The 13,954-nt window shown below is 45.7% G+C and overlaps 1 protein-coding gene across 1 annotated transcript; it reads right to left on the minus strand.

Annotated features, from left to right (window-relative positions):
• Window positions 1-371: 371 nt before the first annotated feature.
• LOC123026773 (alpha-1-antitrypsin-like) lies at window positions 372-13,344 on the minus strand. Its single transcript, XM_044436774.1, has 5 exons — window positions 13,283-13,344; window positions 7,340-7,963; window positions 5,417-5,684; window positions 4,258-4,405; window positions 372-1,033 (listed from the first exon to the last, which is right to left on the minus strand). The coding sequence occupies exons 2-5, from the start codon at window positions 7,944-7,946 to the stop codon at window positions 839-841; spliced, it is 1,218 nt and encodes a 405-aa protein (XP_044292709.1). The 5' UTR covers window positions 7,947-7,963; window positions 13,283-13,344; the 3' UTR covers window positions 372-838.
• Between the last annotated feature and the right edge of the window lie 610 nt (window positions 13,345-13,954).

The following is a 13,954-nucleotide window of genomic DNA, read 5'->3' on the forward strand; positions in this document are numbered from 1 at the left end:
CCCCACAACAACCCTGTGAGGTAGGTTGGGCTGAGAATGACTGGCCCAAAGTCTCCCAGTTGGCTCCATGGCTGAGCGGGGACTAGAACCCAGATCGTCTGAGTCCCAGTCCCACGCTCTTCACCACTACACTACACTGGCTCTCCCAAATATATAAGCCAAATAATATGGCTTATATATTTACTATTGGATATGCAAATGTATAACAAGACTGCCAATTAGAACTAACTGGAGCTATCTGAAATTATCTCTTTGTATATAGTAAATCAGCCTTCTCCAACCTAATTTCCCTCCAGATATTTGGATCACAACCCCCATCATCCCTGACCATGAGTCATGGTGGCTGGAACTGATGTGAGCTCAAATCTTAATTATTAAGGCAAGTTTTACGTTTTATCCTTCTGTGATCATTTTAGTAGTACATTGAATTATACATTTTTGAATTAGTAAGCCAAATTTCCCACTGAATTTTTGTAGTCAAAACTTTTCTCTCTTGGAAAAATAGCAAAGAGCACTACTGAAACCATAGGTAATTTGACGGCAAACCTTGCAGTTTTTATCATGGAACTATTTTTGCAGATTTTTGCATACTTGCAGATTTCTTTTGACCTCTTATTTGTTTCAGGAGAATGAAAACAGATTACTGCCCATGCTTTGAAGGGGGCATGGAAAGCCAGTGGCAACCGAGGTTCCGCAGCTATTTCTATTTTCCTATCCCTGGCACCACCGCCATCTCATTCTGTGCTGCTTTTGCAGGGAGAAAAAAGGCAGAATTAAATTCAGGTTACAAAGGAACTTTTTTCTAGTGCTTCATTCAGAATTCCCGGTACTTTGCTGCTTATGCCTCATTTTCTGGGTTGACCATTTTGCCAATAAAGAGCAAACTCCTGGTGTCTGGATGCATAATTAGGAACAGAAACTCATGGTGGAAAGAAAGGGTTGGAGGAATAGACATAGGTATCATTTCTATAGCACCAGCAGCTGCCGCCTCAGTACCACTCTCATCAACAGTCACCACAGCCCTATGGGATATCTGTGAAGAAACAAAGCAAAGGGTCAGAGTCTGGGGGGAGAACGGATACCCCAAGGTTTAGCTGAGCTCAGCTCCTTTGTAACTGGCAGGACTGTCTTCACTGCCCTCTTGGCCATCAGCTCTGGCAAGCCATGTGGTTTTGGCCAGAGACTCAGTCACTTCATGGCTAATCATACACGTGGTCCTGTGGGCACTGTGAGAAAGAAACAGGTAAGGGAGGCTACAGCAGCCAGGGCAGCTCAGGTGGGATGTTTGGTAGGTATTTGACTTGGCTGCAGCTAAGGAGGATAATTTTGAAAATAACATCCAAATGTCTGAATCTTTGGCTGAACTTCTTTTCATATTCAGCTCTTTCAATCCCTCATATCTGTTTTGGCCTCTGTATAAATATGTGATGGTGCCTGGCATGATACTGTGTGAAGAGTGCAGAGCATTGTGGGCAATTCAAATGGGAGATCTGTCCCACCCATGGAATGCTGGTCTTGCCACCAGTACAGGGTAAGCCTTAGTGGCTCCATCAGTGAAAGAGGAGACTCAGCAAAGGACATTTTGCCCAGAGACCCCTCAACCAGTGTAAATAAAGCGGAATTCAGTCAGAGCCACTGTCTTTCCCCTCAGATAATCTCAGAAGCAGCAGGGGCCAGCCACATCCCACCATCCTTTTCTGCCAAACGCCCTACATCACAAGTTCCTCATTTAATAGTTAATGACTGCAATGCTCCTATCAAAACCTGGGAAAACAAGGAATTCTTCAGCAGGCTATTTATTTTTTTCAAAGGGATCTTTTGGCAAAGAAAGATGGGCACCACCTAAATCAGAACCCCTTGAGGAGGAGATGTAGAACCTTTCTTGCCCAGGAAGAAAATCAGTTTCGGCCAACTGGGCACTGCGATCCCATGGGAGGCAGAGAAGAAGGCACGAGTGGAGGGGGCAAAGGCAAGGGACAAGAGCAAAGTGGCAACTCTGCCCCCATCACAGCTATTTTAGCTTGGAGGCCTTGCTGCCAGTAACTAACCCTTAGGAGAGACATTTCAGCCTTTTGGAATGAGAGGGGCTTCAAAGGCTGAGAAAACCACCAGATGGTTGGCAGTTGGGGGTAGCCATCAGGGGGAGCCCAGTATGCCAGACTGGGAGCCCAGGTGGGCTTGACTTGGCTGGAAGCCTGCACTTCAACACCCCTGCCCTAAAGTAGGGTTGTGACAATCCTTCCTGTAATTTGGGCCCTCTTCTGCTCATTGCATTTCTTCTTGTGCTCATCCCTTGCTCAGGAAGTGAACAGACCTGAGAGGGAGCAGGCAATTGCTCGCAAAAGTCACAGCCAGCAACCTTCTTCTTCTGCAGCGTGGGCAACACAACAAAGGCCGCAAGTCCTGTGCGTGGAAGGGGGACCCTGCTTGCTTGGTGTTTGTTCAGGCTTGCTTCTTGGTGGGCACCTGCACAGACGCTTGGCGTGCTCCCCAGGAAGTTGGGCTCACTGCTTCAGGAAAGTAGGCTGGAGTCCAGGGAGCCAAGTCCAGGGAATCTGATGGATTTCTAGATTCAGACAGACCTCTTGCCCTTCCCTGAATGTGGTAGTACAGACCAACGAGGTTGGTTGCTATTCTGGAATGGGCCTGCCTTACAGGTGACACCACCTTTGGTTTTCCCAAACTTTGAAGGATGGGATGGTTGCTGTTTTCTATAAGCTGCCTTCAAAAAGTCTGCTCAATGCTAGAAATGGACAGATTGTCTCTCAAGGAGGAAGAAGAAATGTATTTTTACCAATCTTGTGACTTCTTTAATCAATGGCTAGAGAAGTGGGATTATACTTAGGACTGAAATATATATTAACTGTAGAGAGAATAAGATAATAACCCAGTATGTCCAATGTCTTTTGAATGATTAATTGTTTAAAATAATAAGAACTTGAAAAAATAAGTCTTCTCAGTGCTCCAAATGCATCAGAGCTTTTCTATATCCTTTTCTCTTGTTGACCTCTGTGGATGGGAAAAAGCTTAGAGTGGCAGGCTGCTTCAAAAGAAACCTGTCTGAAAAAGCCAGATGTTCAGTGCATCCCCCTTCAAGGTTATCAAGATGTTAGTTTTCTCCTTCTCTGCAGCCTGGGTAGAAGAAGCCCCTTGTGTTCTTTGGGGATCTTCTAAGGGAGATAATGGGAACTATTTGATTGGGTATCATCAACTCACAAAGAAACCCACAAAGAATGTTATGCAGTAGTGAAGACTGAGTCAAAAGTGATTTGGTTCACATATTCACAATTCCACAAGTATTCTTCAGTGTTTGTGATGCCACTCTCTGATAAAAAGTGCTTAAATTAGGAAAATTCCATGTAAACATATACACATTAGTACACACATATATTAGGAAAAGGGGCTTGCAGAAAATAATGCATTTTAGGGAAAATAATGTACAAGAATATGCAGCAGTTTTCATGCACACAGATTACTGTATGGATTGCTTTTAAAAATAAAAAATATTCTGGATAGAAAGTCGGTAAAATAAAATATGCTTTAAATAATGTGAATGTTCCAGGAAGTGAAATGTAGTTATGTCCATTCTTACCTGAATCTCCAGTGCAGTTCAATTTTTTAGGTAGGGAATTGTTGCAAAGCAGGTAGAACTGCCACTAGTCTAGTCTAGTCTATGGTGCTGTTGGGGTAATGCTTTGAGTGAAAGAGTGGTATGTCGTGAGCTGCCCCGAGGCTTTGTTGCAATGGGGGCGGCATATAAATGTTTTAAATAAGTAAATAAATAAAATTTATATTATGTGTAATAATTGGAAGCATTAGTTGAACCTTGATTGATGAAAGTAGATGCCTCACAAGGTTCAGAATATAAGAACCTTATATTCTGCTGTCTCAGACTAATGGTTCATCCATCCCAGAACTCCCTTCCCATGATGGCAAACCTGCTGGCCACAGCATCCCTCAAGCAGGATGGGTGCAAGACCCCCACCTGCCCAAGTTCTTCAGCAACTTGTCCATGCAGGTATGCAACCTTTGATAATGGAAGTTGTGTCTGCAACCTTGAATGGCTTCTAATGCAGTCCTGTGCAGGATTTCCTTGAGTCTGGGAGATTAGAGACTATGGTGGGGGGAATTGGAGATGGGAGTATATTTAAGAGAGTAATATACAGTTAATTCAGTGCACCAGAATATCATGCTGCCGTGGCATCAATATCCAGCTCAAAGGGAATTCCGATGAATAAATCATTGTTTTAGACTTACCTTTGTCACCTTCAAAGGTTGCCCAGTGATTCCAGACAGATCAGCCCGATCCGTGAAGATATCCGTAATACCCATTTTGCTGAGGATCTCCTTCAGCTCATAGCTGGATGAAATGTTGAACTTTGGAAGGAACACCTGTGCTGTTTTACTTAAGAAACACAGAGATACAGGGAAGTACGTCAGCGGTTTTTTAAAAAAGGGTGAGATTGAAAGCAAGATCTCATGGATTCACTAGGATTTGATATGATTCTCAGCACAGTTTGATGACCGCAAAACTTGGTGCTAAAATAAAATCCAGCAGTCCAATTGACTAGCATGAAAAATGACTCCAAGGGTCATTTAACTGCTATCCATACAATACATGCATGGGATCTCTCTCCTACCATAAATCTGCTTGTGGATGTCAGTTTGATGTCCTTCCTCATTTTAGACACTACTGGAACCAAACTGATACTTACCTTTTTATTTTTACCTTTGAAAAATCAAGAGAAATCAAATGTCTGAAGTAAAATGTCCAAAGATTGCATTTTTATTGCACCATTTCAAATTGGTGTGCAATTATATTATAAATGTGTTTGACAAACACCAAGGCACTCATATTCTTTTATCTGAAAACCTTATAAATGTTTATGAGAACTGATAAATTAATTTAAGGATTTGGAGTGGATGAACTAGGTGTGATGTCATTCAATTAACCATTGGGTGAATGATTTTAATGGCTGAAGAGCCTGCATGGGGAACAATCTGGATTGGAACTTTGGAGGACTAAATTGTATGGAGATAATCTCCCCACAATATGGCCCTGGTCCACATCTCACACCTGGACTTTTCATTGCTTGCCAGTAGAAGTTTTCCTTCCCATTACTCAAATTAGCAATTCTGTGCATGGCAGTAGGACTAGTTTAATTCTCAGAGGTAAGAATCAATGTATTAGAAATTTATTTCCTAGTAAGTTTGTTTAGAATAGCAGAGACTGTATGAAGACAATTTTTCTAAGCCCTTGTGCATCCCAGATACTGTGAAATTTTATGTTGAAAAACATTTGCAGAATTAGGCCACTTGGTGTGGATAATGGCAAATCCAAACCAGGCACTACAGGTTTGCAACTCGTTGCCCACAAACATCTTGCAAAATGTAGAAATAGTAGTACAAGCATTACCGCTGAATGCGTTGCGCCCATTTGACGAGAATATCCATGGAAAGTGCCTTCTCTAACTGCTCCATTTTTCCAGCATCCGGCAAGACAAAATATGCAATGGCACTACCATTGTAGTCCAGCTGTAACACTGTGCAGGAAAGCTCCTCATCAAAGAGGTAGTGGAACCACCCCGACCCGGCCATCATGGGGACTTTGACCTTGGTTCCATCAGCCAGAATGAAGTCCTTTTCTGTTGTAAATTTTGAATCAAAAGGTTTCTTCCAGGCACCTAAATGAGAAAAAGAAGAGGCACACAGTCATATCTGTGAAGCATTATACTGTATGTTCAACCTTAAAAAGAAAAAGATTGATGTGAAATCAGGAGATGCCCCTCAGATCTGCCCATTTGTTTTTCAGATTGTACTCATGAGCTAGTAGTACTTGAGCCAGGGGAGTCACTGGGAAGTCTAGCGGTTCCCTAGATTGGGGCAGGGGGTGGGTTTAACCTGCAGCTTTACTGAGGCTTCTTCTGCTTTCACTACAGGGAGAAACACAAGGGTTTCTCCTGGGGCTTGTAGTGCTCAGCCTTTCTGTATATTCTGTTAACTAACACTAAGTGGCAGTGCGTTGTAGCTGCAGTACTTGACACGAAGCTTCCATTCCTGTTTGTTCCAGGTTGAAATTTATTACTGTACTTTCTTTATTCAAAAAGCCCAGGGAAACGGCTGGAAAATGCAGAAGAGGCACAGAAGAATGACAGCATTATGAAAAGGCCCTGAAAACTTCTGTGAGTAAGGGAACACATGCATGCAATGAATGCCTCATGGAGGGGAACCCATATTGCAGTGTGACAACAGTTTGGACTGCTTCTCTGGTCCCTGTCTTGGGTACTGGTTTATCTGAACACAGCAGCAGCAGCAGCACACTTATGTCAGAGAAACTGCTCTGGTTCTGTTTTCCACTCCCCCACCCCACAAAAAATGAAATAAAGTTTGCATTATATCTATTCAGACCCTTTAGTTCTGTTCTAAGCATTCTCAGCAGTTCACTTTAAAAAAGTGTTTCCAGAGAAGGTCTCTTGTGTTGGTCATGGCATTTTATGTACGGGAAAATCACACTGTCTTCCATTTGTACTAGTCCTGTTTTCCCCACTGTGTTCTGTACCTTTTTCTTTTCTGTGGGAAACCCATTAAGGAAAAGTAGCTATGCTATGCCTTCTGACTGGTTGTGCTAGGAGCCCTTCAACGGGAATCTCCTGGTGATCACCAAACACAGAAAGGCCATCCATGTGTAGAAACAGTCCCCCGTCCCATGCCCAAAGGCTGTTACGCCCTGGTCGCTGAATCTGACGTAACAATTCCATGCCTGAACATGCTGCTGGGCAGCTGGGGAAAGAACACTTGACTGGAGCCCTAGAGCTGGCCAACAGGGGTCAGGAAGTGGGGGTTAATTGTTTCCCCTTGTCCAGTTTTCATGCTCGCTTTGGCACTATGTTTTGTGACTGCTGTTCCACAGGACAAAACATATGAATATTCCTATAATGATGTGGGGATGAAGTCCTTTCCCATGCATTATGACTCCGTTCCAGATCCAATGCTTTTAGAGGAAAGAAAGCAAGAAGAAATAGAAATGCTAGGGTGGGGGGTGGGGGGGAGTTAGGCCATAATTCACTATTCAGACATCATATTACTTTTGTAGCATCGGCAGCGAGGACTGGATGGGTCACTAGGAAGTCAGCCGAAGCAGCCATGCCAGGCTTTGGGCTGGCTTCAGGGGCGCTGGTGCTATGCAGGCGTGCACGACACACCTGGGCTGGACTCGACGTTTGTGGACAATCCCACCTCAGCTTCATGAGGTGCACGAGGCAGAAGAATGGATTGTTTTGCTTCAGTTCGCTTCTTTGCACCTCTTGTCTGTACCCACCCGCAGTCCCTGATAGCTTACCACCAAAAATAATGTAGTTAACTAGAACCAGTGCAGTTTCTGGGCTAAGGCCCTTGACCAAGTTTGTGATTTTCCCTTGGGTCTTCTTCTCTACATAACTATTGATCTGTTTCTCAGCTTCTGCTGGTTCCTGGAAATTTGAAGTTAAGATTTCTGTATCATAGTAGGCGTGGACATCATCCAAAAACTTCTGCAAGAGCTGTAGGCTTTCTTTTACAAACAGAGCCTCTCCTATGTCAAGGTGGAACAGGTTATCTGGGTGGGTCAACAAAGCAAAGAGGTTATGAAATCCATCATGGATCTCCTTCTCCTGGATATCTGTCATGTTAAAACCAAGGGTGTCTAGAATCTGTGTCCGGGAATCGGAGTTTGTTCCCATTACTAGAAGTGCCATAGCACTGGAGATACAGATGGGTGAGAAGATCACATTCTTGCTTGGCGATGCTGAAGATATCTGCCTTAGCAATTCAAGACCAAAGTGAGTATTGGCAGGAGATAGCTTCAGAGCCGGCGCAGCGGTGCTATTGAGTTCAACAGGAACATGATGCCCATGAGTGACACTGCAAAGGCCAACCAAGACCAGGCACAGAAAGATGGCAGAGTTCATTCTTCTTGTCAATTGTTCTGTGAAGTAAAGGAAAGAGAATGAGAAAGAGTTAAACTTGCTGTGAGGTTCACAACTATAACAATAGTTCCATGAGTTTCCATGAGGAAATGGGTACTGGGGCAAATAGACAAAAGGGTATACCGGGAGGAGGAGGCCCATTGCAGAAGGATTCTTCGCAAGGCTAAGGCTGATTACGAGCTGAGACTTGCCAAGAATATCCAGAGCAACAAAAAGGGCTTCTTTCAGCATGTAAATAGGAAGAGGAAGGGGAGACAAGTGGTGGGACCACTAAATAAGGAGGAAGGAGATCCAGTGACTGATATGAGGGAACAGGCACAGATGCCAAATGACTATTTTGCCTCTGTGTTTTCCCCAGAGCAGGGGGATATCCACATAGATTAGATGAGGCTGGGGACTTAGGGGCACAGATTAGAGTCACCCCCCTCGAAGTCGAGGGGCTCCTCAGGGCATTGGACATTACTAAGGTGCCAGGCCCTGACGGGTTACACCCGAGAGTACTTAGAGAGTTGGCAGGGGTTCTCTCACGCCCGCTGGCCTCCATTTTTGAGGCCTCATGGAGAACGGGTGAAGTTCCAGAGGACTGGAGGGTGGCATCAGTAGTCCCAATTTTCAAAAAGGGTAGTAGAAAGGACATGGGGAATTATAGACCTGTTAGCCTTACATCCATTGTAGGAAAAACAATGGAAAGGCTCATAATAGAGAGAGATCTAGTGATGCTAGATAGGGAAGGGAGGCTGACAGCCACACAACACGGCTTCCGCAAAAACAGGTCCTGCCAGACAAACCTTGTGGAATTCTATGACAAGGTTTTGAGATGGCTGGATGGAGGGGATGCAGTGGATGTGGTATACCTGGATTTCAGCAAGGCCTTTGACAAAGTGCCCCATGAGATCCTGGTGGAGAAACTGAGGAGTTTTGGGATACACCAAAGCACTGTCCGGTGGATTAGGGCATGGTTGACTGACCGAAGCAGAAGGTAACCATTGGTGGGGAATCATCAGGATGGCGGCCAGTGACAAGCGGGGTCCCCCACGGGTCTGTCCTGGGGCCAATCCTGTTTAATCTTTTCATTAACAACATGGAAGAAGGGGTGAACAGTCTGCTGATCAAATTCGCAGACGACACTAAAACTGGAGCAGTGGCCACAACTGAGGAGCAGGTACTCCAGATCCAAAAGGATCTGGACAGACTATGGAAGTGGGCAGGAGACAACAGGATGGCGTTCAATGTGGGTAAGTGCAAGGTCTTGCACTTGGGGCATAGGAATAGCTGTCATAAGTACAGGTTAGGGGACAAGTGGCTGGAGAGCAGCACTTGTGAAAGGGACCTTGGGGTGCTGGTTGACTGCAGGCTAAACATGAGTCAGCAGTGTGATGCGGTGGTCAAGAGGGCGAACGCCACCCTTGGTTGCATAGCCAGAAGTGTGGCTCCTAGATCAAGAGAGGTATTACTACCACTCTACACGACTCTGGTGCACCCGCAACTGGAGTATTGTGCTCAGTTTTGAGCCCCTCATTACAGAAAGGATATAGCCAGGTTAGAGTCAGTGCAGCGTAGGGCCACAAGGTTGGTGGATGGTTTGCAGGGGATGCCGCATGAGGTGATACTGAGGGAACTGGGTCTCTTCAGCCTGGAGAAGAGGAGACTCAGAGGGGAGCTGTTGGCGACATACAGGTATGTGAGGGAGTGTCACATGGAGATGGGTAGAGACCTGTTCTCCCCTGCAGAGGAAGGCAGGACGGTCTCCAACAGAGCAAAGCTCAGGGAGCCAAGGTTCCAGTTGGATGCCAGGAAGCATTTCCTGACAGTTAGGACCCCGAGGGTGTGGAATGGGCTTCCGCGAGAGGTCATTGAGGCCCCATCGGTGCAGGTGTTTAAGGATAGGCTGGACGTCCACATGGTGGGCATGTCGTGAGCGGAGCCGGCTGGTGCCGGAGGTCAGACTAGATGGCCCGGGAGGCCCCTCCTGACTTGCTCTGCTTCTATTTTTCTATGAGTTCATAGAAGTGTGGTGTTGGAATGGGCCAGAGGTCATCCAGTCCCATCCCCTGCTTAATGCAGGACTCCAAGTTTGGTTCCTACTCAAGGTCTTCTGGGCATCTTTGCTGCTGCAGGCCAACATGAAAGGAAGCAACCCTAGAAGAGACATTCTCAAAGTGCAATCAGGAAAACTGTAACATGGGATTAGTCCACCAAATGTACAGATATGAATCCCATGGTTTGCACGCATCTGCCATGCATGCTTACATACTGGTCATGTATGTACTTATGCGCTATGCAGCCATCCCTGGTCTAGTGCATCTCACTCCTTTAGGCAAGGCATACTTGTGAAGCACCATCACATACATTGACAGAACCCAGGATCTAGAATTAGGTTTAACCATTTATGGCTAGGCAGAAGGCACTCCTTTTCAATCTCTTTCCCCATCTGTACGTCAAGAATTATAGCCACTTGGGACCTTTTCCTAAAATAGAGGTGGGCCAAATGCAGGCCTGTATCACCCAGCACGGCCAATTGTTGACTGCTTTTGTCCCTGCTGTCCATGCCACTGTCATTGTCATGCCCCTGGGAACCCAGACACAGGGGTTCTACTAGGCTACTAGGCGTATAGGAAGAGTGAGGATTTCCTCCAGCAGAGTCAGGCTAATAGCGGCCTGCCCAATTTATTATTTTATTATATTGTTATATTTATATCCTGACTTGTCTCTTCCACTGAACTCAGGGTTGTTTGCATAATTCTCCTCCTCTTCTCCAGCTTACCCTCACAGCAAGAACCCTGTGAGGTAGGTTGGGCTGAGAGTCTGTGACTGGCCCAAGTCACCCAATATGCTGAGAGGGGACTAGAACCCAGTTTGCCTGAGTCCCAGTCCCACCCTCTTCTTAACCACGACACCACTCTGGCGCTCTGGCGCTCACTATTTGGTGGATGGAAGAACAGAAGAAGAGCCCTGCTGGCTCAGCCCAGAGGTCCTTCTGGCCCAGCACTCAGCACACACGGTGGCAAAGCAGCTGCCCATGGGATCCCTCAAGCCGGATGGGGGCAAGGGCTCTGCCTGCCCAGCTCCTCAGCAACGGGTGTGTGCGGGCAGGCCACCTCTGGTCAAGGAGGGACCATATAACCAGCAAGGCTAGTAGCCACGGATAGCCTCCTCCCTCATGAATCTGTCCAATCCCCTTTTAAAGCCATCCAGACTGGTGGCCATCACCGCTTCCCAGGGCGACTTGCCATGTAGTGAGACCAGTTCAGACCCTTATTGCAGCTGCAAACTGGCTCGGAAAGGGAGAATGAGGCCGAAGGGGCTGTGGCTGGTCGACAGCCACTAAAAACCTTGGATGTTCCAGAAAAGGAGGAGGGCGGTCAGGAAAAGTAACATGAGGTGGTGGGGGGGGAGGCTGAAGATGCAGCTCTTACAGTGCTTAGACTCCGGGAACTGGGGAACAGACCCATGCTGCACTACTTCTCCTATTGCATCGAATAAGAACTGGAGTTAACAAAGACCAAAGGAAGGCCTCCTGTTTGACATGTTTTGGCAATCCCAGTCAGGGCTGCTCCAAGCCCCTTGGCAGTAACCGGTGAGCTAAATACTGACTGCATTCTATTGTTTTCCATTATTTGTAAGTCCACAGGGGCATTGCTTTCTCGAGGCTGCAAGAAGTACTGGCCTTCTCCTCTCCAGAACTAGGGTGGGAACTTCTGCAGGCCCCTTCCTCACAGAAAAGGCTTTTTTAGTTCAGTGGACAGAATATTTTGCTCCTCGGGAAACAGGTTACCTTCTTAGAGCATTCCTGATTTTGATGGGGCCCTGTAGTTCCTTTTTGCTTTGAAGGGGAAGTTTTCATTGGCATGAATGGGACTTTTCCTTCACTCCAATGCAAATAAAATAGATGAAGCGTCTTATTGAAACAAATGTACTTGGAGACATAATGGTACTATAAACATCTGCATTAGAGAGAATTCACCCTCATGGGTCAGAAATGTTACTGATGGAAGACCCGAGAGGTGCTGAACTCTGAAAAGTGACTATTTGACAGTTTTCTCAGAATTGTTCCATAATTTTTAAAAAAGCAGCATGCAGAATTTTCTAATTTTCGTCACAATTTTGGGTAGTGGCCACTTTCCCTCTCCCTCAACATGAAGTCCTGGAGCGAAGTGGGAAATGGCGCCCCGAGAACACGGAACGCTGCTGCCACTTGCAGTGACCGTGCAAGAAACAAAGCCCCTGCCAGCGGATCGCTGAGCCCTCGGAGATCAATTAGGGTACGAGAATGCAATTCAGTGGGGGCGAATGCCCAAGCTCTGCTGCTAGGAAAAGGGAATCGAATGTGCAGTTACAAGATGGGGGATACTTGGCTCAGCAATCCTATGAGTGAGAATGGCCTTGGGATGGTTGTAGGTCACAAGCCGAATATGGGCCAACAATGTGATGCGGCTGCAAAAAAGGCAAATGCTATTTTAGGGTTCATTAATGAAAATATCACTACCGCAGCCCGTGAAGTACTCCTTCCTTTATACTCTGCACTAGTCAGACCTCCTCTGGAGTGCTGTGTCCAGTTCTGGGCACCACAGTTTAAAAGATGCAGACAAACTAGGAAGGGTTCAGAGGAGGGAGAAAAGGGTGATCCAGGGAATGGGCACAAAGCCCTGTGAGGAGCATTTGGGAGAACTGGGCATGTTCCGACTTGAGAAGAGAAGACTGTGGTGGGGGGGGGCGGGGATGTGATAGCACTTTACAAGTACTTGAAAGGCTATCACAGAGAGGAAGCCGGGATCTCTTGTCCATCATCCCAGAGTGCAGGGCATGGAATAATGGAGTAAAAGTACAGGAAGGCAGGTTCTGGCCGGACATCAGAAAGAACCCCCGACCACTAGAGCAGTATGACAATGGAACCAATAACCGAAGGAGGCCATGGGTTTTCCCACCCAGGGGGCACTCAGTTGGACAGCCATCTGTCAGGGATGTTTTAACCTGCCCGAGCTGGACTCAGTGGCCTTCTTGGCCCCGTCCAACTCTACTATTCCATAATTCTGTGATTCTGTGTTCACATTTGCCTGAAGAAATTGAATGAAATGTCTTTGCCCACAAAATTTTGGAGAATTTTGGAGATCATTTGTGGACCACTCTAGTTAAGATGTATTTTCATAGACAATTAAGCGCAATAAGTTAATTGCTATTGTTCTTGTAATAGGAAGCATTTGTTATTAAAGTTGTAGGCAGTTGCAAAGATACTCACATAAAAATGAAGTGTCAGTATCTAATAAATTGTATGCCATGTAACACACACACACAGTAAAAGAGAAGTCACAAATACTTACAGTACTTGCACAGAATCTTCCAGTGTTCCAGCAGGCCAATGCTGTTTCATGCTCTGCTATTTATACCAATGAAACCTCAGTAGGAATATGGACTATCCATTTAAACATTAACTGAGAGGCCTGTCATACATTTACTTTAATCACCAAACACATGACAAGCCCAAATTTTGAAAGAGATGTGAATTTTATGATCATGGGTAAGATAAACTCAATCGCAAATAATTGGATATCTGTCTTCTCTGTTTCTTACTGCCTGTGTAGGATATAGGATAGTCAAATAACATTTGCTTATGTTGATTTTTATCTAATGATACAGACATAGAGGTAAGAACTATACCTGAAACAGAAACATAATGCATCTCATAAATGTGAAGAGAAATGCCGTGCGCAACGTTGTGTCCTTCCAGTCTGCTTGCTGTTGAAGGGCATCTGCAGAGCCCCATTTATCCCGATGTTTCTGTGCCTTTACGTGGCCCAGATGTGGCCCAGGCAGCCCTTCAAAGAGAGGGTGGTTTTTAAAAATAATTAAAAAGGACCGTCCTCTAATAGCCTTGTAACAGAGGACTGGCACTTGCAAAGTAAGACACATGGTCACGTTGGTGCATTTGCATGGCCCATTGCTGGAGAGGTAGATCATAAGATATGGAGCAAAGAATTCTGATAGAGGACACA

The sequence above is a fragment of the Varanus komodoensis genome, unplaced genomic scaffold (genome assembly GCF_004798865.1).
Source record: "Varanus komodoensis strain SLA01 unplaced genomic scaffold, ASM479886v1 scaffold3, whole genome shotgun sequence".
Classification (NCBI taxonomy): domain Eukaryota; kingdom Metazoa; phylum Chordata; class Lepidosauria; order Squamata; family Varanidae; genus Varanus; species Varanus komodoensis.

Coding starts and splice junctions, on each gene's coding strand:
- LOC123026773 (XM_044436774.1), bottom strand. CDS start 7,946: ATGAACTCTGCCATCTTTCTGTGCCTGGTCTTGGTTGGCCTTTGCAGT. Junction 5,685..7,339: donor TAACTACATTATTTTTGGTG/GTAAGCTATCAG, acceptor TTTCTCATTTAG/GTGCCTGGAAGAAACCTTTT. Junction 4,406..5,416: donor TGGGCGCAACGCATTCAGCG/GTAATGCTTGTA, acceptor GTGTTTCTTAAG/TAAAACAGCACAGGTGTTCC.